Source organism: Anabrus simplex, chromosome 7, assembly GCF_040414725.1.
Source record: "Anabrus simplex isolate iqAnaSimp1 chromosome 7, ASM4041472v1, whole genome shotgun sequence".
Lineage (NCBI taxonomy): Eukaryota > Metazoa > Arthropoda > Insecta > Orthoptera > Tettigoniidae > Anabrus > Anabrus simplex.
Window position 1 is genome coordinate 21,189,025 of NC_090271.1, and position 23,259 is coordinate 21,212,283.

The 23,259-nt window shown below is 41.5% G+C and overlaps 1 protein-coding gene across 2 annotated transcripts in view; it reads left to right on the forward strand.

Annotated features, from left to right (window-relative positions):
* The first annotated feature begins 624 nt into the window (after window positions 1–624).
* The window catches only part of LOC136877215 (alpha-tocopherol transfer protein-like), an 86,346-nt gene continuing 63,711 nt past the window's right edge, over window positions 625–23,259 (forward strand). For both annotated transcript variants that reach the window (XM_067151061.2, XM_067151062.2), the window contains exons 1-2: window positions 625–701; window positions 18,878–19,017. In XM_067151061.2, the coding sequence (XP_067007162.2) occupies window positions 670–701; window positions 18,878–19,017 (172 nt within the window). In that variant the 5' untranslated portion in view covers window positions 625–669. The remainder of the gene's footprint in view (window positions 702–18,877; window positions 19,018–23,259) is intronic.

The window sequence follows — 23,259 nt, forward strand, 5'->3', positions numbered from 1 at the left end:
GGGATAGGCAAGGAAGAGGGAAGGAAGCGGTCGTGGCCTTATGTTAGGTACCATCCCGGCATTCGCCTGGAAGAGAAGTGGGAAACCATGGAAAACCACTTCCAGGATGGCTGAGGTGGGAATCGAACCCACCTCTACTCAGTTGACCTCCCGAGGCTGAGTGGACCCCGTTCCAGCCCTCATACCACTTTTCAAATTTCGTGACAGAGCCGGGAATCGAACCCGGGTCTCCGTGGGTGGCAGCTAATCACGCTAACCACTACACCACAGAGGCGGACGAGGGTAAATTATGATTATTATTATTGTCATTATTATTCTCATTATTATTATTATTATTATTATTATTATTATTATTATTATTATTATTATTATTATTATCATCACTACCACGGATATAGTCCCTAATCAGGATTAGGCTATCTTTCATTTTGTTGACAAGGTTTTGTGTAAAATGTTCATGACCAGTTCCTTTTCTTATTGATTTAATCTGAACACACTCACTCGGTGTCGGCTACTTGATTTTCGAGGTAAGAACTTTCAAGATCTGATGAGTGATAAAAAGAAACGAAGTTTTATCAGCCACACACGCTGTTTTGTTCCTTGTTGTACTTTGAAGTATGGTATCGCTGCCTGGCAGATAAGGGGAGCAATGTTCAGTGAGAGCTTATAATGTCGACAGCAGTCTTCAGGGACCTTTCAAAGTAAGTTAAGTGTTCACAACTATTGGCCTACTGTAGGTTATGGTTATCAGTTTCATTATTTACCTCACACTGTGTATAAACGATTTGTGTATTTAAGAAGCAAGCTGAAAGATCGTAAATCTAACACCAGTTCGTAAATATACACTCTTGGTCTGAGTCATACGTAACGAGTAAATACATCATGAACTTTTGTTTCGTTTTCTAGAGCGGCAGTGTTGCAGGGCAGTAAGAGTAATGATGATGATGATGATAATAATAATAATAATAATAATAATAATAATAATAATAATAACGTCCGCCTCTGTGGTGTAGTGGTTAGTCTGATTAGCTGCCACCCCCGGTGGCCCGGTTTCGATTCCCGGCTCTGCCACGAAATTTGAAAAGTGGTACGAGGGCTGGAACGGGGTCCACTCAGCCTAGGGAGGTCAAATGAGTAGAGGTGGGTTCAATTCCCACCTCAAAGATCCTCGAAGTGGTTTCCCGTGCTTTCCCACTTCTCCTCCAGGCAATTGCCGGGACGGTACCTAATCTTAAGGGCACACCCACTTCCTTCCCTCTTCCTTGTCTATCCCTTCCAATCTTCCCATCCCCCGCAAGGCCCCTGTTCAGCATAGCAAGTGAGGCCGCCTGGGCGAGGTACTGGTCATCCTTCCCAGTTGTATCTCCAGACCCAAAGGCTCACGCTCCAGGACAGTGCACTTCAGGCGGTGGAGGTGGGATCCCTCGCTGAGTCCGAGGGAAAAACCGACCCGGGAGGGTAAACAGATTAAGAAAGAAAGAAAGAAGAACAAACAGGATTAAAAAGAAATTAGTACACACAACAAAACTCTAACACACTTTTCCCTTTCTCTGTACCTTTAGCATCGTTCTTGTATCAAGCAATAGTTTTGCATGGATGTCAGTAAGTTGTGCGACCTGTTCGTTTACGGACGACCGTTTATCCTCTTACCCGCAGGCACAATTTCTTTTGCGATATCTAGTATAGGGGTGTCATCCTTTCTCTGCACGTCTCAGTGCCAATGTAATCTCCTTCCACCTATCACATAGAGTATAGCAGTTGCCTCGATGTGCACCCCTCTTCGTATATGTGTTCCTTATACTGTACTTTCTCGCCTTCACATTTTGAGTTTGAGCTGTCTCTGGGTCTGTTTTTCATTGTTTTAACTTCAACACCATTTAAGCTGCCTCCGTGGATCAGTAGTAGAGTGTCGGCCTACGAATCCCAGCATCGCGGGTTCAAACCCCGCAGTTGTAATCGATTTTTCAAGAGGGGCAAAAAGTCCATGCGACACTTCATGTTGTATGATGCCGACCTCTGGTGACACATTTTGTGCTCAACCTAAAAGAAAAAAAGAACTCCATGGCGCAACAGCCATTAAGGGCCATGGCCTACCAAGCGACCGCTGCTCAGCCCGAAGGCCTGCAGATTGCGAGGTGTCGTGTAGTCGGCGGACGAATCCTGTCGGCCGTTAATCTTGGCTTTCTAGACCGGGGCCACCATCTCACCTCGATTGTAACACGTACGCTGAGTGGACCTCGAACCAGCCATCAGATATAGGTGAAAACCCCTGACATGGCCGGGAATCGAAATCCGTGCCTCCGGGTGGGGGCAGGCACTCTACTGAACCATTGCTTATTGATTGTCACCATATGCCTCTGGGTCTATTAAAGGTAGGTTCTTCTAGTCTCAGGGGGTTCCGGGTCCTTAAATCACTTATTGACATGAATCGGCGGGTGGCATAAGGAAATCTAATTTTACTTTAAATAAAATTTAAGAACTGGGCTCAAATGGATTTATTATAAAAGGAATTAATACTACCTCCGATAGACGTGAAGCATCGAATGGAAACTTTTTTTGTATTGACGAAACAGCTGACACAAATTTGACTTAAATTTGGATAAAAAAGACCTCGGAAGAGATAGTTTTATTATTATTTAGTTAAAATAAACGTTAATTGACATTCCACAATAGAATTCAATAACAAAAAAATGTCCGTGAAGATTTAGTTTCCGCAACCGGACTCCAAATTTTTCTTAAACTAGGGTTATCCATCGATCGAAAAATACCACGCAAAATACCGAATGGGCCCTTAATTGAGCCGAAACAACCTCCGGTTAAATTTGAACCGGTTAATTATGCATAAAACGGACATTTTACTTCACAAGCTAACTTGCTCCTTGGTAAGGTATGGTGCTACAAAATTCAATGTTATCAATTCCTAATATCACCATGCTTTTATCACAACCAGACACCCAGAAATAAGTTACTTTACTAATTGATTATTTGAAATTATAGGCCTATAGAATACTAGCAATTACCCGCGGCTTCGCTCGCGTGGATTTCGTAATTTGATCAAAGTAATCGTTCATCGGCATTGTAATAAGACATCATCTGAAAATTCCTACAGTATAAAACCCCCCAAAATTTCGTTCATTTACCCCAGAAATTCTTTGTAAACCATGTTTGTGGTATTACCTTTTTTTGGGGCTAAGACGACCATGTGACATAGAATTGTAAATGTGAGAAACAGTATTCTCTCAAGTCGAAAAAATAAATACATGTTACTTTATTTTTAAAGGGGATTCCAAATATCTATTCCCCCATATGTAATATACTTTGAGATATACATAAGTATCCCCATAAAAAGAATTGAACCCCTTGATCAGTCCTTCCCCCACCCCCATCCTCATTTAAGTGTATTTTCCGGAAACAAAAATTCAAGTTTCTTCATTTCTAAAGGAGATTCCAAATACCAATTTTCACGTCTGTAACATCTTCAGTTTTTAAGATATAAGTGTCCTCATCTATATATAAAAAAAACTTGTTCTGACTGACTGACTGACTGATTCATCATCGCCGAGCCAAAACTACTGGACATAAAGAAATGAAATTTAAGGAATACATTCATATTAACATGTAGGTGCTCGCTAAGGAAGGATTTTTGGATATTCCGTCGCTAAGGGGGTGAAAAGGGGGGGGACTTTTGAAATGAGGATATGTATATCTCAAAAACTTAAAAGTTTACAGACGTAAAAATTGATATTTGAAATCTCCTTTAGAAATAAAGAAAAACGTAAAGGGGAAAAGTGGGTTGAACACCTTTCATGAGGAGACTTATATCTCAAAAACTGAAGATGTTACAGACATGAAAATTGAAATTTGGAATCTCCTTTGAAAATAAAGAAACATGTATTTTTGTGTTTTGGGAAAATCCGATGAATAGGGGGTGAACAGGAGTGACAAACGGGGTACATTTTTAAAAAGTTTATATCTACAAATTATCTCAGACACGTAACAATTTACAGATTTGAAAACTGGTATTTGGAATTTCCTGTAAAAGTAAAGAAACAAATATTTTTTCAGAAAATCCACTTAAGAGGACCTGAAAAAGGGGGTAATTCTTTAAAATTAGCGTATCTACAATATATCTCAAAACTTAACGTGAAAATTGGTATTTGGAATCTCCTTTAAAAATAAAGAAACACGTATTTGGTGGGGGAATCAAGTTGGTAGGGGGCGGATGAAAACGGAGATGAATTCCTTTTAGGAGTATACATATATCCCAAAAACTCAAGATGTTACAGTCGTGATAATTGGTATTTGGAAACTCTTTTAAAGAAACGGGTACTGTTTGCTTTTGGAAAATTCACTTATGTGGGGAGTGTGAAAGGAAGTAAAAAAAAAATCGAATTCTTTTTCGGGTGAGGTACCTCAAAACTGAAAGTTACAGACGTGGAAATTGGTATTTGGAATCTCCCTTAAAAATAAAGAAACGCGCATTTTTTTGGGTGGGTAGATTCCAACTTAACGGCCGGCGTTGGAGTGAAAAATGTGCTGAATTCTTTTCATGAGGATGCTTATATCTCAAAAACTGAAGATGTTAGAGGCATGAACTTTTGTATTTGTAATCTTCTTTTAAGGTAAAGAAACACGTGTTCTTTTGTCTTTGGAAAATCCACTTAAGGGGGGTGAATGAATTGAAAAATTAGTCGAATTCTTTGTATGAGGATACTTATGTCTCAAAAACTAAAGATGTTAAAGACGTGAAAATTGGTATTTGGAATCTCCTTTAAAAACAAAGAAACACGCACTTTTGGCAAGGGGGGAATCAGTTTATCGGGTAGGAAAAGGGGGGGGGGGTGAAAAAGGAGTTGAACTGCGTTTATGAGGATACTCATATCTCAAAAAATGAAAATGTTACAGAAGTGAAAATTAGTATTTTTGATCTCCTTTAAAAATAAAGAAACGCGCATTTATCTTTTTCGGAAAACCGACGTAAGGGGTGTGGGGTTGAAAATAAGTAAATATAGTGTTGAAATATATTTATGAGGACACTTTGTCTTAAAATTGAAGCTGTTACAGACGTGAAAATTGGTATTTGGAATCTCCTTTAAAAATGAAGAAACTTGAATTTTTGTTTCCGGAAAATACACTTAAATGGGGGTGGGGGTGGGGGAAGGACTGATCAAGGGGTTCAATTCTTTTTTATGGGGATACTTATGTGTATCTCAAAGTATATTACAGATGGGGGAATAGATATTTGGAAACTCCTTTAAAAATAAAGTAACATGTATTTATTTTTTCGACTTGAGAGAAGACTGTTTCTCACATATACAGTTCTATGTCACATGGTCGTCTTAGATTTTATACTTTAGGAATTTTCAGATAATGTCTTTTATTACAATGCCGAGGAACGATTACTTTGATCAAATTACGAAATCCACGCGAGCGAAGCCGCGGGTAATTGCTAGTAAAAATAATTCAACTGTTTTTCAATTCTTTTCACGCCCCGTTAAGTGCCTTCTCCGCAAACAGAAAGGTACATGTTCCTGTATTTTTAAAGGACTTTCCAAATACCAAGTTTCTTGTCCCTAATATGTTAAGTTTTTGACATATAATGTACATATACCGGCACTCATTTTAAAAATTCACCCGTTTTTCCAATTCCTTTCAGCCCCTTAAATGGATTTTCCAAAAACAAAACAATACGTGTTTCATTATCTTTAAAGGAGATTCCAAATACCAGTTTTCATGTCTGTGTGTCTGTAATACCTTCAGTTTTTGATATAAATGTATACTCAAAAAATAATTCAACTTCTTCTTCTTCTTCTTCACTTCTTTCGATCCCTCTGCCGCCTTAAGAGACCTTTCCAAAAACAAAAAAACAAAAAATACGTGTTTCTTTATTTGAAAGGAAATTCAAAGTTCCAACTTTCACGTCTCAAACAGCTTCAATTTTAAGATAAAGTGTCCTCATAAACATATTTCAACACCATATTTACTTATTTTCAACCCTACACCCCTTACGTCGGTTTTCCGAAAAAGATAAATGCGCGTTTCTTTATTTTTAAAGGAGATCAAAAATACTAATTTTCACGTCTGTAACATTTTCATTTTTTGAGATATGAGTATCCTATTAACGTAGTTCAACTCCTTTTTGACCCCCCCCTTTTCCTACCCGATAGACTGATTCCCCCCTTGCCAAAAGTGCGTGTTTCTTTGTTTTTAAAGGAGATTCCAAAGACCAGTTTTCACGTCTTTAACATCTTTAGTGTTTGAGATATAATTATCCTCATACAAAGAATTCAACTAATTTTTCAATTCATTCACCCCCCTTAAGTGGATTTTCCAAAGACAAAAGAACACGTGTTTCTTTACCTTGAAAGAAGATTACAAATACAAAAGTTCATGCCTCTAACATCTTCAGTTTTTGAGATATAAGCATCCTCATGAAAAGAATTCAGCACATTTTTCACTCCACCGCCGCCCGCTAAGTTGGAATCTACCCACCCAAAAAAATGCGCGTTTCTTTATTTTTAAGGGAGATTCCAAATACCAATTTCCACGTCTGTAACTTTCAGTTTTGAGATATAAGTTTCTCCCGAAAAAAGAATCCGATTTTTTAAAATCCATTTCACACTCTCCACTCAAGTGAATTTTCCAAAAGCAAACAGTACCCGTTTCTTTAACCCGCGAGTGGTCGCTATATGAGATTTTCTCTCACATTATTTATTATTGTGATATTACTTCACAGTGATGAAAGAGAGGTGACTGTTCCCTCGTCTAGCTGAGTTTATAACTTTCGTGAGTAGAGCTATTCACATTTGAAGGGTAAGCACCCCTTCACCTAGTCAGAACAAAGGTTCCTCTGTATCCGTGCGCGCTGCGTGAGAGTTTCTCTCACCGCGCGACCATTGACGTTGATGTTATTTTGAAGTGGAGCGGGAAACTTACTCCTGCTGTACGCGTTAGTATTTGTATTATTAGCACTTCTTGTTTTTGAAAATGTAATTGTGTTCAGAAACCTTGCTTTGTACGTAAATATTACTGGATATAATGCCTCTGTGAGATTTTATTTTTTACAACTTCAGGACGGAGGTTATTTTTATGTACATTCCATATGTTATTTTAAGTAGTATTTTGTGTCTTTAATAAACAGTTAATCATGTCCGCCTCCATGGCTAAATGTTAGCGTGCTGGCTTTTGGTCACAGAAGTCCCGGGTTCGATTCCCAGCGCGGTCGGGAATTTTATCCCTAATTGGTTAATTTTGTTGACATGGGGGCTGGGTGTATATGTCGTCGTCATCATCATTTCATCCTCATCATGACGCGCAGGTCGCCTACGGGAGTCAAATAAAAGACCTGCATCTGGCGAGCCGAACTTCTCCTCGGATACTCCCGGCGCTAAAAGCCATACGCCATCTCTCTCTCTCTCTCTCTCTCTCTCTCAGCTAATCATTTCATTTTTATCTCAAATATATAAGGTAGAACTTACGTTTTATTTCACTAGTAAATTTCAGCCTTACGTCCCACAAAACTGTCAAAAATGTCATATTTATATTAATGTGAGAGAAAGTCTCAAGCGCGACCACTCACGTTACATTTCGGCTAGCGACCACTCGCGGGTTAAAAGAGTTTCCAAATACCAATTATCACGACTGTAACATCTTGAGTTTTTGGGATATATGTATCCTCGTAAAAGGAATTCATCTCCGTTTTCATCCCATCCCCTACCAAATTGATTCCCCCACCAAATGCGTGTTTCTTTATTTTTAAAGGAGATTCCAAATACCAATTTTCACGTTAAGTTTTGAGATATATTGTAGATACGCTAATTTTAAGAAATTACCCCCTTTTTCAATTCCTCTTAAGTGGATTTCCTGAAAAAATATTTGTTTCTTTACTTTTACAGGATATTCCAAATACCAGTTTTCAAATCTGTAAATTGTTACGTGTCTGAGATAATTTGTAGATATAAACTTTTTAAAAATTTACCCCGTTTGTCACTCCTGTTCACCCCCTATTCATCGGATTTTCCCAAAACACAAAAATACGTGTTTCTTTATTTTTAAAGGAGATTTCAAATACCAATTTTTACGTCTGTAAACTTTTAAGTTTTTGAGATATACATATCCTCATTTTAAAAGTTCACCCCCCCCCCCTTTGCACCCCCTTAGCGACGGAATATCCTAAAATCCTTCCTTAGCGAGCACCAACATGTTAATATGAATGTATTCCTTAAATTTCTTTTCTTTATGTCCAGTAGTTTTGGCTCGGCGATGATGAATCTGTCAGTCAGTCAGTCAGTCAGTCAGTCAGTCAGTCAGTCAGTCAGTACAAGATTTTTTATATGTATAGATTGTTCCACTGAACTGAAATATTTATCAAAATAATTTAAAACTTGGGTTTACATTTAAGTTAACACACAAATAGCTTTCAGATTATGCTAGTTTATAATAAACTAATTTAAATTGAATAAACCAACAAGGATGAACTTTTGGAAATTTAATCTGACCGTTTATGAACGGTACCAACAAACTGAACTGAAAAGAGTAACGTCAATGGACAGTGTCACAATAAACATCACCATATTATCAATAGCTACTAACGCGGACTTACCGGGCGAGTTGGCTGTGCGGTTAAAGTCGCGCGGCTGTGAGCTTGCATGCGGAAGACATTGGGTTTGAATCCCACTCTCGGCAGCCCTGAAGAGGCTTTCCGTGGTCTCCCATTTTCACACCAGGAAAATGCTGGGACTTTACCTGAATTAAGGCCACGGCCGCTTCCTTCCAACTCCTAGCCCTTTCCTGCAACCATCGCCGCCATAAGACCTATCTGCGACGTAAAACAAATTGTACAGTCCACAGTCAAAATTAATCCAGTATACAAAATATCGTGTCTATCGTTTATGTACGTGGTTTACATAATATATTATTCTTACTTTTGACCTTCTTAAATATTCCCAGTTGTCTGATAACGGGCTAGCAGTGTTCTAAAAATATTACATCCCTTCGGTCTAACGGCTTGCCGGTCCTCCTAGCCGCTTCACACCTGTCATTTCTATACCTGCGGTAATTCTACATGGGAAGGATCACTTTCAAACAAGCTAGATTACAATATACTCATTTCAAATAAATTTATTTATCATAACATCTAACGTTTTGAGGTCACATAATTGCTCGAACCAAGCGGTCTTCGAACCCTGGACATTGCTTCTTGCTTTACGTCGCACCGACGCAGTTAGGTCTTATGGCGACGATGGGATGAGAAAGGACTAGGAATTGGAAGGAAGTGGCCGTGGCCTTAATTAAGGTACAGCTCCAGCATTTGCCTGGTGTGAAAATGGGAGACCACGGAAAACCATTTTCAGGGCTGCCGACAGTGGGGCTCGACCCCACGATCTCCCGGATGCTAGCTCACAGCCGCGCGCCTCTACGCGCACGGCCAACTCGCCCGGTCCTGGACATTGCAAATGCCACGACATTCTAACACATTATTTCCTCGGGCATCATCCCGGAGCTCATTCACTGTTATTTCCTCGGGGCACTTACACATTATTTCCTCGGGGAAGGCCTACTACATCGTCCCGGAATCCATTCACTACCTTATCATCCCGGAATTCATTCCACTCATTTATTTAACACTGTCGCTGCTGGATCGTCTTTTCCTCATCATGGCTATTGGATTTATATTTGATCTCAGAGTAATTTCTTACACAATTTTATATAGCCCATCTTGATCTCATTTTATTTTATATTTCATTTTTATATCGTGGCTTATTAAACGGATTCATCTTCGAACTGAAACTACGTAAACTACTGGAACGAACTTCTAACAAATATCAAACTTCAAATAACAGGAATATCACGCCGATCTTGACTTAATTTAGACATTACGATATATCTGTTCGATACCTACAAAAAGTCTGGCTCCATGGCTAAATGGTTAGCGTGTTGGCGTTTGAATTCCAACTTTATCTTCATATTGTGATCTTTTCTACTTTTAAAGACACCATCCAAACTTATTCGTCTACTGATGTCCTCCCCTGCCATCTCTCCACTGACAGCTCGGAACATACCACTTAGTCGAGCAGCTCGTCTTCTTTCTCCCAACTCTTCCCAGCCCAAACTTTGCAACATCTTTCTAACGCTACTCTTTTGTCGGAAATCGCCCAGAACAAATCGAGCTGCTTTTCTTTGGATTTTTTTCCAGTTCCTGAATCAAGTAATCCTGATAAGGGTCCCATACACTGGAACCATACTCTAGTTGGGGTCTCACCAGAGACAAATATGCTCTCTCCTTTACCTCCTTACTACAACCCCTAAATACTCTCATAACCATGTGCAGATATCTGTACCCTTTATTTACAATTCCATTTATGTTATTACACCAATGAAGTTCTTTCCTTATATTAATACCTAGGTATTTACAATGATCCCCAAAGGGAACTTTCACCCCATCAACGTAGTAATTAAAACTGAGAGGACTTTTCCTATTTGTGAAACTCACAACCTGACTTTTATCCCCGTTTATCATCATACCATTGCCTACTGTCCATCTCACAACATTATCGAGGTCATTTTGCAGTTGCTCACAATCTTGTAACTTATTTATTACTCTGTAGAGAATAACATCATCTGCGAAAAGCTTTATCTCTGATTCAACTTCTTTACACATATCGTTGATATATATAAGAAAACATAAAGGTCCAATAATACTGCCTTGAGGAATTCGCCTCTTAATTTTTACAGGGACAGATAAAGCTTCACCTACTCTAATTCTCTGAGTTCTGTTTTCTAGAAACAGAGCCACCCATTCCGTCACTCAGTCCAATTGCACTCATTTTTGCCAGTCGTCTCCCATGATCTGCCCTATCAAATGCCTTAGACAGGTCAATCGCGATGCAGTCCAATTGACGTCCTGTCGGCCGACAAGTGGCCAAGGCTCTACCGTAGCTCTACGTCTCTGTATTCGGAAGACGGAGAGGGGCTGGTCCCCACCGTCGGTTGTCCTGGGAATGGTTTTCCTCGGTTTTCCATTCTCCTGCACTAAGGCGATGCCGGAACGGTTCCTAGTAAAGGGCACGGCCACCAACCCCCTCACCTTCACCACAGATCTCCTGGCCTTTGATACGCGTCACCGTCTAGGAGGTCCGCCTCCCCCTTCAGGGGAGGAATGAAAATATTTAGACGTAATAGAAGTAGTAGTACTACCTTGACTTAGCAGCCAGTGATTTCCATCTCTTCTGACCGTTCAAGGAGCGCCTGAATAGAAAGCGATTCAACGACATCGCGATATTTTGTTTATAGACGGAGTCTGAGGTTTCTTGGGATACCTTCCAGTTCACGATTCACATTCTCCATAATGTCCAGTGAATAGCCAAGAAGCAACCCACGTGTTTCTAGCTTCTTGATTGATTCTAGCTGCTATGATTTTGAAGTGTGTCTTGTTCCCTTTGAACCGTTTCATGGGCTTAATTACTTTGCATTTTCTTGAAGACTGCTTGTAAACATGTTAAAATACACGTAATATAAGCCGAAAACCTGCACAATAAATCCGAAATTTGAAATGTATGCACTAATCTAAAATAAATGCATTTATTTAATAATTTGTGCAATTTCACCTTCAAGCGCACTTCCTTGTCGGTTTTGGAGGTCTACATATCCGCAAAAAAAAAAAAAAAAAAAAAAAATTACATTCCAATCTGACGTCTTGTAATGTGTATCGATGCTATATGACGGCGTACCTTTATATCTGCCTGTAAAATGAAGTTCCGTGCGAACCTGCTGAAATTAGGAGCGTGTCAAACCACCTCCGCTTTAAGAAACTCTGTCAAACCTGGTTAATGGATAATAATAATTTCTTATAACATAGTAGGATTAGATCATAGATAAGTATTACATTAATTAAAACATTTAATTGCTACCTTAAGATATTAAACAGTAGATAATTTAGTGTATATTTAACTCTTCATGTAGGTGTATGTATGTTCGGACAGAATAGCAGGCTTCATAGCCTGAGTCCCGCCATATAAAACAAGACAATAAATAAATAAATAAATAAATAAATAAATAAATAAAAAACTTTTGTTTTCTTAAACTACGCTGTTAGTTGCCACATCAGTAAGCAGTCAGTCAGAGTCAATTAAGCCTTTCTAAATTTCCCCAAACGATTGTCCGACTGTGAAGTGGAAAGGGAAGACATAGCCACAGTCACGTAAGACTCGTATGTTGACCAGTAGTGAGCGCCGAACACTGAAGGAAGTAGTGCAAGTAAATATCATGACATGGTGTGTCAATTCAGCAGTGCCACGTATTGTGACCACGGGCAGGAGTTACGAGGACTGCAGACATCCGCTCATAAACCGCACAAATCGCTGGTGAACGTCAAACGCTGCCACTAGCTGGTGTGTGATCAGTTACCCTAAACCATGTGGCAGTCAGGAGTGTGCCGAGTGCCAGTCGACACACTGACATTCGGTGAGTGTGAGGAGCTTGGTCCTTTCGTAATAGTACAAAGAAGGAGCGAGTTGGCTCGAGTGATGGTGCGTTCGAATCCCGTCGTGGGCGTTGCGTGGTTTAACATCGAAGGTTTTCGGCGACGGTCGTGGCCTTAATTAAGGTTCAGCCACAGCATTTGCCTTGTGTGAAAATAAAAAACCACGGAAAATCATCAGGTCTGCCAACGGTAGAAATCGAACCCACTACCTCCTGAATGCAAGCTGACAGCTGCGTGACCCTGATCACACAACGACCAGCAATAATCCACAGTTCTATCAATTCAGACAAGCAACTCACTGTTGAAAACATCCCAGGGATATGACCTACGAATTTTAGGTAAATAAAATATAATAGTGTATGAAAATATATTAGGGGCTGCCTGACCGAGGCTCGCCCGGAAGGACGTGGGTTCGAAGCCCCGTCAAGAAGTCGTAAAATTTAAGAAATAAGATTTCCACTTCCTGAGGTGCGTATGGCCCTGAGGTTCACTCAGCCTACACCAAAAATGAGTACCAGGTTAATTCATGTGGACAAGGGCTAACCACTCTACCTCATCACGTACCGAGGTTATGGACAGAGGAAGCCTTTACCTCCAAGGCCCTTCATGGCCTGTACGGAGATGACTTTGCTTTTATGAGAATATTCTTCATTTATTCCTGAAAATTACAATTCTTTGTTAATCATCGTTATCTAGTCGAATAGTTAACAGTTTGCCTTTTTCTACCACTACGAGCGCAGAGTAATGTGAGTCAATGCAGAGTTTCACTTAAGCCCTTATAAGTACATTCGGTGTGGACATTCTTCAAAAGAATCAAAAACGCATGAGGGTATTGAACCAAGGAACACATTAAAGAAATCATTATGGTAATAAGTTAACTTGGCTAGAATTTGAATCCAAAAGGAAACGAGTAAACTATTTCCTGAACTGCATTTAGGAAGTGATTTTCGTTCTTTAGTTTGATTTATCTATCCAAGAATCACAATGTGAAACCGTTTCCGCACCCTTTAGCTCTACAAATTTCGGCACAATTGAGTAAATTGCTTAATTTTACGTTTCTCGTAGTCTGGGGACCCCTACTAGTAAATGTTTCCAACATTGAAAGGTAAAACCCTACAGAATTCATTTAAGATTCACGTACATACATTTTCATTTCGAAGCAAAATTTTTAAAATGTCAAATTTTTATCATTGAAGGTTACAACATACAATCATATTTTCTACAGGAATTACAATCAATTTTCTTTATGAACTGTTAGTGCCTCGGACGAGCCGTCTACCTTTTTGAGGCAGATCGTGGTATTATTTTGTATACATGAAAATAATGGTTGTATAAATGAGAATAATACATCTTTCTACTATTTTTTATAATGCTATTTTTTCGGGACGTCGACCCATGTGGATCATGTGCCCCTACTGGTACCATATTTTATGAACCTGCGTGTAATTGGAATGGCGGTAGTGTGGAACGTTCTGTGTGAGGAAAGGAAGATTATGGACGTCACAAACACCCAGTCCCCAGGACAGGGATATTAATCATTACAATGTAAAACGCCTGACCCGGCCGGGAATCGAATCCGGTGCCACCGGGTGACAGGCGGACGCGTTGCCCCCTACACCGCGGTGCCGGACTTGTTTCTACTATAGAAAACATTCCAATTTTACTTAACGACTGCAGTTATTTTGGTGGACGTAATAACTTCAGTAACTTAGTATTATACCCTACAGGGCACATTAATACTGCAGGATGATACCTACCTGCTCTTCTGTTCTTGCATACGGGCACCAGCTCAGCTACAGTCGGCAGAAATGGTCGATAATTGGGTTCTTATGACGAGAGGATCATGGGGAACTCATATACTACATTAAACTACGAAATGAGGAACACTTTCGCTGTGATCATAAGTTTGTATTCATAACACAAGTTAATTACAAAGATTGCACCTGTAGTGCCAAAATAAGTGCGCCAAAGGCTCACATCTACAAATTAAAAGGAAAACAAAGAAAATACAATCTGGGTGATGACGTTACGCTGAAGTTTGTCGATCTGTGAACCAAGAAAAAACCGGATGTGTTCTCCCACATGGAAACTGCATCCCTATGCCTGCGACATAAAATGATATAATGGTAGAATCAAGGATACCCGCAGAGATTATCGCTATTATGAAAGTTTCCTCCCATACCGGGATATTTATATACACAAAAATAGCAGCACAATAAGTAATAAAAATAATCTCAGGTAACCTACTCTAGCGCCCTCAATTTCATATTTACACGGACGTGAACCCACGTCCACCAGGCAGAACTTTGTGTCAACAGGGCAATCATAACAGTAGCATAGTGCCAAGATCACATTAGTAGAATATACAACCCTAAGAATGCGAATCAAACAAGAAAGGAACACGAGGTAAAATGGGTAAAATAAATGACGCACAGTGTTTGCAAAAGGCTTCCCTGTCAAAGGAGAATGACCGACCTCCAGAGCGATTTAAAAATGGCCGAGCTCACCCCAATACAGAGCAGGCGAACATTGACCTGCAGTCGGGTCTGGAGCCCCCTCCCACATCAAAAAAAACTTGTAAACAAACTACCGCTAGACGTCTTACCTTACCTTCTTTCACAAAGGGACTTTCAAGCTTCTACACATAGCAGCAAATGGCCACAAAATAAGTGAGGAAAGACACATCTCACATACGCACCTGACTTCATTTAACCACCCACACGGGTCGCAGTTAAATCACATAACGTGTTCTACCATACTATCACATCAAACCATCACCGTCAATATGCGGCGTGTCAACAGTAACCTTGGGGGCCAGAGGTTCAAACCCAACGTTTGACAGAGTAGCACAGAATCGAATAGCGTTAAAACCTGCGCCTCCGCTATAGTTTACGCCCGTCTAAGGCACGTACATAGAGCCCCTTAACTAAATAAATACCATCAGCATGCATACCTTACATTACGCAGGTATGTCTGCCCTTCCCCTGGAATATAATGGGAATTACACATAGTGATCCTGATCCTACAAGTAAAATGTATTTCACGACCGACCCAAAGGAAAATATCCGGTCTATCGTACTCAAACAAACATGTATCACTAGGCACACTACCTCTTGCCGCGATAACAAATGTTACCTCATTGTCTGCTTTACATAAAGATAAAAAAAACAAATTTAACTACTCTTATCCTTAGATATATCAAAACAATCTTAATAGGCAACCTGATGGGCCACAATCAAATCCTATATTAACATTTACACGTTTAATTCTACTATCTCTGCGTGACACCTTAACTCTACCATATGTCTAGTAATTCATGGTCCACTTATCTCATTTGATCTCCTCCTCTCTCCCTCTGGGTAGGCTAGCATGATTTAGCCCATCACGGTAGAGGTCTCAGCCAGGGTCGTTTCTTGGAGTCCGGTCTTCCTGCCCCGCTGGTTCATGGTGCTGTCTTCTTCTTGAGGGATGCCTCGTTCAAGGTAGCGTCTTCGAAGCCACGTTCTGAAGTTCTTGCCTCTCACTCCCCTCGGAATATCTCGACTTCTTACTACAATGAAATATTCACTTTAAACACAACGCCACATTCTGGACATTTATTTAGGTTGAGCTAGCACAGAGCGCTAACACTTTGCAATACACACTCCTCGTCCTCCATTCTCCGATAACTGCATACTTGCTGACTTGTGCACTGTGCCATAAACTATTTTCTGCTCTATAGACTATCCACTCGGTTATTGTGTTTTTATGCCCGCTTAACTTGGATTCAACAGTCTATCAGAGGACAAATATAGACCTCCTTAGCCTATTGTCCACACTTCCTCGGCACCTCGGGAGCTTCGCCCCTACCTCTATTTATCCGAGTCTACAAGCACGGCGTTCTTTTGTTACTGATACCATTAAGCACACGCGATCTCATTGATATGTATCTGAACATCGCGCCACTTACAAATCCACCCCCTGTAACTCTGTAAGTCACCTATCCACTGGATCAAAGTTATCGCACTGTAATAATTACACACTGTCTTTGTTCTGAACAAAAGGTTTCTGGCGCAATCTAGGCAGACGTGCGACGCGTGCTGGCCGCAATATGATAGTCAACTGGATGATCTCCCCCCATATCACTCAGCTTTTATATGAGGCAACACACCAAAGGACGCCAGGGAAAGTCCCGAGAAACAACCTGAGTCTGGAATGTGGCCACTACAGAGCTTCCCACGGTGGTTCTGCTTGGTACATATTTATTGATCTCATTCTATGTTAATAAACCTAGAGGTATCTATAGCTTAGTAAAATTCTGGCCATCATTTCCATCTTTTTATTTTCCTGAGAAGCCTTCAATTACGGGAATTACGACACAATTTCCGTAATGTGGTGGGCCTGTCTGCTCCCGCTAAAATCTCTGTTAAGATGGGAGGTCTCTCCCCCAGACAAAATCCCATCTCTCTTTCTCTCTTCCTCACATATTCTTTCTTCGTCATACATGACCACGCCTTGCCTCGGGAAATCACCTTCTCGCTTCCCGCTCTCTATATAGCATCACGCCCTCTCAAGCGGCGTCCTACTGCAAAATTTTTACTGCGTTAAATATCCATTCTCGCAGCTCAATATAATGGTACAGTATTTGCGACACTTTAAAGACAACATTTTGAGGGACAATCACAACGTTTCAGCTTCTTGCAATTAGGTCGAACTAGAGAAAAGAGAGATACCTCAAATAAGGTCTAAGGTGAAGTGTGGAGACATTATTTTTCATATATTCTTAAAGAGAAGTAACAAAACGTTGCATCGAATGAGACACATACATTAGGGACTCTCATGTGGTTTATGTGAGGACAGAGAGAAAGGCTGATCAAAATTATGAAGTATTGGGAAGAGTGTAAAAAATTAAGTGTTTCTACAGTGGATAAGAAGAGGAATTTGGACTCGGAGGTGACGTGTAGGATAAACGCTGATGGTTGAATTGAGGAAGATGTCAGGCGTACTTTGTGACAGGATCGGAACGGAGATGTGGGGATCAAGGAAGTACACGAAAACAAAATGGATGTGGCAGATATGAAAATGTTGAGGTCGATGAGTGGAGTCACGGGAATGGAAAAATACGAAATGAGAAAATCCGAGGAAATGTTAATGCGAAACGAATTCGCCAGAAAGTTCAAGAGAGAAGGCTGCAATTGTATGCTCACGTTACGAGAAGTGATGACGATTACGTTAATTAAAAATACTGAGGGAAAGTGTGTAGAAGGAAGCGGAGGAAGAGATCGGCTGCGTTGAATGCAAAGGGACTTGAAGGAAAATGGACCGGCCGAAAACGATTTGTGGGACCGATTAAGATGGAAACGGCTGTCCTAAAATGTCGAGCCCGCCCGAATGTTAGAGAGGGACAAGAAGATTTTGATGATGAGGTTTGGGTGTACGAACTAATTCAGGATATATGAACATTTCGACGAGCTGTATGTCTCTACGGTCGAAATGTGGTGGTGGCGATTACTGTGTGTCAGTTTGATAATGCTTCCTTCCATAGTGCTTTATGGACAATACGGTTCCGTATGTGGACTGCCAGCCTACAGACCCAACTTCAGTCCTTATAAGACCGCTGGTAAGAATTAGGACGACTACTTCGCTCAAGACTCCAATATCACTGACAATGCTTCGTAGAGCGCTACGGGAACAATGGTCTGCCATTCCCTCGGAGACGTTCCAGCAAGTGGTAGGTACTCAAGAAGCCGGCCCTGCGGGGTATGGATAGCGTGGCTGCCTATTACCCGAAGGCCCTGGATTCGATTCCCGGCCAGGTCAGGGAGTTTTACCTGGATCTGAGAGCTGGTTCGAAGTCCACTCAGCCTACGTGATTACAACTGAGCAGCTGTCAGATGGTGAGATGGCGGCCCCGGTCTAGAAACCCAAGAATAACGGCCATGAAGATTCGTCGTGTTGACCACACGACACGTCGTAATCTGCTGAAGAGCGGTCGCGTGGTAGGCCAAGGCCTTTCGGGGCTGTTGCACCATGGGGTTTGGTTCTTTCTGGTTTGGCAGGTACTCAAACCCACCAGGGCCCACTTCGTTGGAATATCGACTTCTAGGAAGTACATCCGAGGAATACTTCGAGGATACTTTCGTGTGAAGGTGTAAGGATACTTTTATTAGAGTATATTTTCTTTGCGTATACTTGCTCAGTAGCCAGTTTACCTATCCTCAAAGGTACGTTTTCTAGTCTGCATGAGGTAAGGCTTACTATCGGAATTTAATTCCCGAAACATCCGTGCCGACTCGAGATAAATTAACTGTAACATGTTCAACTCGAAGCGTTTATCTGCTTAAATTTTATTTATGTTCTATGTGTAAGGTCACAATTATTTTATCTTAACTTTTTATTATTATCTGTTTGCTGTAGGAGCATGGGTTTGGATGAGGACAACTTCTCGGACCCTCTACGTCTGTCCAGCCAGTGGCAAGAACGGGCCCGCGTGGAGCTGAACGAAGAGCCGGTCATCGCTCGGAGTAACATCGAACTCCTCCGTAGCTTGGTGCTTTGTAAGTATCGCAGGCAGTCTTCTGGTCTGCAAAGTGCTTGTCGAATGGCCCAGTGTTGATTCATTGCAGGAGGATCATAAGTGCCAAACCAAAAGTATTATTGAATTCCCCCTGTAGAATGCATCCACGGTATCCCATGCCTTTCGAAAGGGGCGATTGAACGAGGGCGTGGGGCTCTCAGTTTGGGAACGTGGGTTGGGAAATTTGGTTCCTTAACTGAGTCTGGTATTGTCCAACTAGTTTCACCAACACGGTAGTCCTTACCGGAATGTGGGTAGGACAAGACACTTGCTCTTGTAAACACACCCTATACTTCAAAATTTGATGATGAAGCCTCATTTATTCATGTTGTGGGCAGAGTTTGTGACAGTGACAATGTCTTAATTTATAATTCAACGACGTTTCATTGCAACTGATGCTTCGGATTTCACGACGTTCCATTTAAAACTGTAGGAAAATTAAAAAAAATCGCTTTTCCCTTTGAAAAATGAAATGATCATAAATATATGTCTCTCGGTTGTGGCCTTCCATCAACGACTGCTAATTTCATACTGAAACCAGCCATAAGACATAGTCTGCACGGTTGCTACGTAATATTGTCTGGCCATCCATCCATACCTTACATCAGAACCTGCACGGTTGCTAGGTAACATTGTCTTACCATCCATCCATACCTAACTTCACTGCCTGCACGGTTGCTGGGTAACATTATCTGACTATCCATCCACACCTTACATCACAACCTGCAAGATTCCTAGGTAACATTGTCTGACTATCCATCCATAGCTAACTTCACTGCCTGCGCGGTTGCTGGGTAATATTGTCTGACTATCCATCCATACCTAACTTCACTGCCTTCACGGTTGCTAGGTAACATTGTGTTACCATCCATCCATACCTAACTTCACTTCCTGCACGGTTGCTAGGTAACATTGTCTTACCATCCATCCATAACTTACATCACAACCTGCACGGTTGCTAGGTAACATTGTCTGGCCATCCATCCGTACCTAACTTCACTGCCTGCACGGTTGCTAGGTAACATTGTCTTACCACCCATCATACCTTACATCACAACCTGAACGGTTGCTAGGTAACATTGTTTGGCCATTCATCCATACCTAACTTCACTGCCTGCACGGTTGCTAGGTAACATTGTCTTACCATCCATCCATACCTTACATCACAACCTGCAAGGTTGCTAGGTATCATTGTCTGACTATCCATCCATACCTTACATCACAGCCTGCACGGTTGCTAGGTAACATTATCTGGCCATCCATCCATACCTTACATCACAACCTGCACGGTTGTTAGGTAACATTGTCTGACTATCCATCCATACCTTACATCACAACCTGCACGGCTGTTAGGTAACATTGTCTGACTATCCATCCATACCTTACATCACAACCTGCGCGGTTGTTAGGTAACGTTGTCTGACTATCCATCCATAGCTAACTTCACTGCCTGCACGGTTGTTAGGTAACATTGTCTGACTATCCATCCATACTTCACTTCCTGCACGGTTGTTAGGTAACATTGTCTTACCATCCATCCATACCTTACATCACAGCCTGCACGGTTGCTAGGTAACATTGTCTTACTATCCATCCATACCTTACATCACAACCTGCACGGTTGTTAGGTAACATTGTCTGACTATCCATCCATACCTAACTTCACTGCCTGCACGGTTGCTAGGTAACGTTGTCTGGCCATCCATCCATACCTTACATCACAACCTGCAAGGTTGCTAGGTATCATTGTCTGACTATCCATCCATACCTTACATCACAGCCTGCACGGTTGCTAGGTAACATTGTCTGGCCATCCATCCATACCTTACATCACAACCTGCACGGTTGTTAGGTAACGTTGTCTGACTATCCATCCATACCTAACTTCACTGCTTGCACGGTTGCTAGGTAACATTGTCTGGCCATCCATCAATACCTTACATCACAACCTGCACGGTTGTTAGGTAACGTTGTCTGACTATCCATCCATACCTAACTTCACTGCCTGCACGGTTGTTAGGTAACATTGTCTGACTATCCATCCATACTTAACTTCACTTCCTGCACGGTTGCTAGGTAACATTGTCTGACTATCCATCCATACCTAACTTCACTGCCTGCGCGGTTGCTGGGTAACATTATCTGACTATCCATCCATACCTAACTTCACTGCCTGCGCGGTTGCTGGGTAACATTGTCTGACTATCCATCCATACCTAACTTCACTGCCTGCACGGTTGTTAGGTAACATTGTCTGACTATCCATCCATACTTAACTTCACTGCCTGCACGGTTGCTAGGTAACATTGTCTGGCCATCCATCAATACCTTACATGTCCGGCTCCATGGCTAAATGGTTAGCGTGCTGGCCTTTGGTCACAGGGGTCCCGGGTTCAATTCCCGGCAGGGTCAGGAATTTTAACCATCATTGGTTAATTTCGCTGGCACGGGGGCTGGGTGTTTGTGTCGTCTTCATTTCATTTCATCCTCATCACGACGCGCAGGTCGCCTACGGGAGTCGGATCAAAAGACCTCCACCTGGCGAGCCGAACATGTCCTCCGACACTCTTGGCAGTAAAAGCCATACGCCATTTCATTTCATTTCAATACCTTACATCACTGCCTGAGGCCCCTTTAAACAACAAGCATCATCATCACATCACTGCTTGCACGGTTGCTAAGATTGCACTTCCATCACACGGTTTTTGACGGTAACTTCCGTAACCCCGGCCATAAGACATAATTATTTATGTTTAATTTCGTAACTGGAATTTTGTAGCAGAAAGAATGTTACTATTACGTTTGTGATGTCTTAATTGATCATTTGTAAGGGTGGTAGTGATTAGTATTTTAGGAGAAATTACGACTGAACAGCGGTCCCCTATTAACACTACCCCTATGGGTACGGTAGAATAACATGTACGGTATCCATTGCCTGTCATGAGAGGTGACTAAGAGGGAGTTTATAAACTGGGAGCGTGGTTTGGCGACCATGGGACCGGAGTCCTGCTTCCACTTTCTTGTGTCAAGCTCCTCACGTTCATTTTTCCTATTTTACCTACTTTGGTCAACTCTGGTTCTTTTTCGACCCCGATGGGATTACATTTCCGAGGCCTAGGGAGTCTTTAATTTTCACGCCCTTCGTATGTCCTTCTTTTGCTGACGTCTTCACTTTCCGAAGTGTGGGACATTTTCCCTCTGATTAGTATTAATAGAGGATGCTTGCTCAGTTGTGCTTTCCCTTAAAACAATCATCACCACCACCACCTCTACTAACACGAATGAGAAGGGAAGTGGAAGACGACCGACACTTTGAAGAATTGGGATTTTCGCAGATTCAGATGTTGGATTTGAGGGAAATTCTCCTCAAATGACGCCTAGACGTAAGACTTGTAACAGTAGAATTACGAATGTTTCCCAGGCGCACAAGACTTCTTATCTCTCTGAAGAGAACGGACGGATAACCTTTGATCGTTAAATATAGAGAGTTTATCTGTTGTAAAGCCCTTACCCTTCAGAGGTTTCTATATGCTTCATTAAAGACAGAAATAACCGGGTGACTTGGCCATGTGGTTAGTGTCGAGTAGCTGTGAGGTTACATTTGGGAGATAGCGGGTTCAAATCCCATCGGAGTCAACCCTGAAGATGGCATTTGTTGAACGGAATTGAGCTGGCCAGAAAGTGACCTGCACGACGAGGAGGTGCTTAGGTTAGAAGGGACTTCGCTATCATGTTTACCCAATTAAGAAATGAGGTGGTTTGGTTTGGAGTCTATACCATAATAGAATTTCGGGTAGTATCCTGTATTCTAGTATAGATATCATCAATGTAAAGGTCATTGTGGATGTCTCGATTCCTTTCGAACCATTGCGCACCGGTTGTTATGCGGAGTGCACGATTTTGGACTCTTCGGAATCGGTCCAGGTGCGTTTTGGCAGCGTTCCCCCAGATGGCACTGACATACTTGTGGATTGACCGAACGGATGTTTTGTGCAGTAGGAATCTGTTAACTTCGGCCCGTTGTCGGCTTTCATTAAAGAAATACTTTTGGAAAGGCGTCTGAGCGCCTTGGTCAAAATGCGGGCTACATAATCCTTGAAAGTCAATCCTCTGCCCAGGGAAACACCCAGGTATTTAATGAAACTGAACCACCGGAATAGCTTCCGCAAGAAAGATCAGTGGTTGGGGATCATAGTGTGTTTATACAAGAGTGTGGCACTAC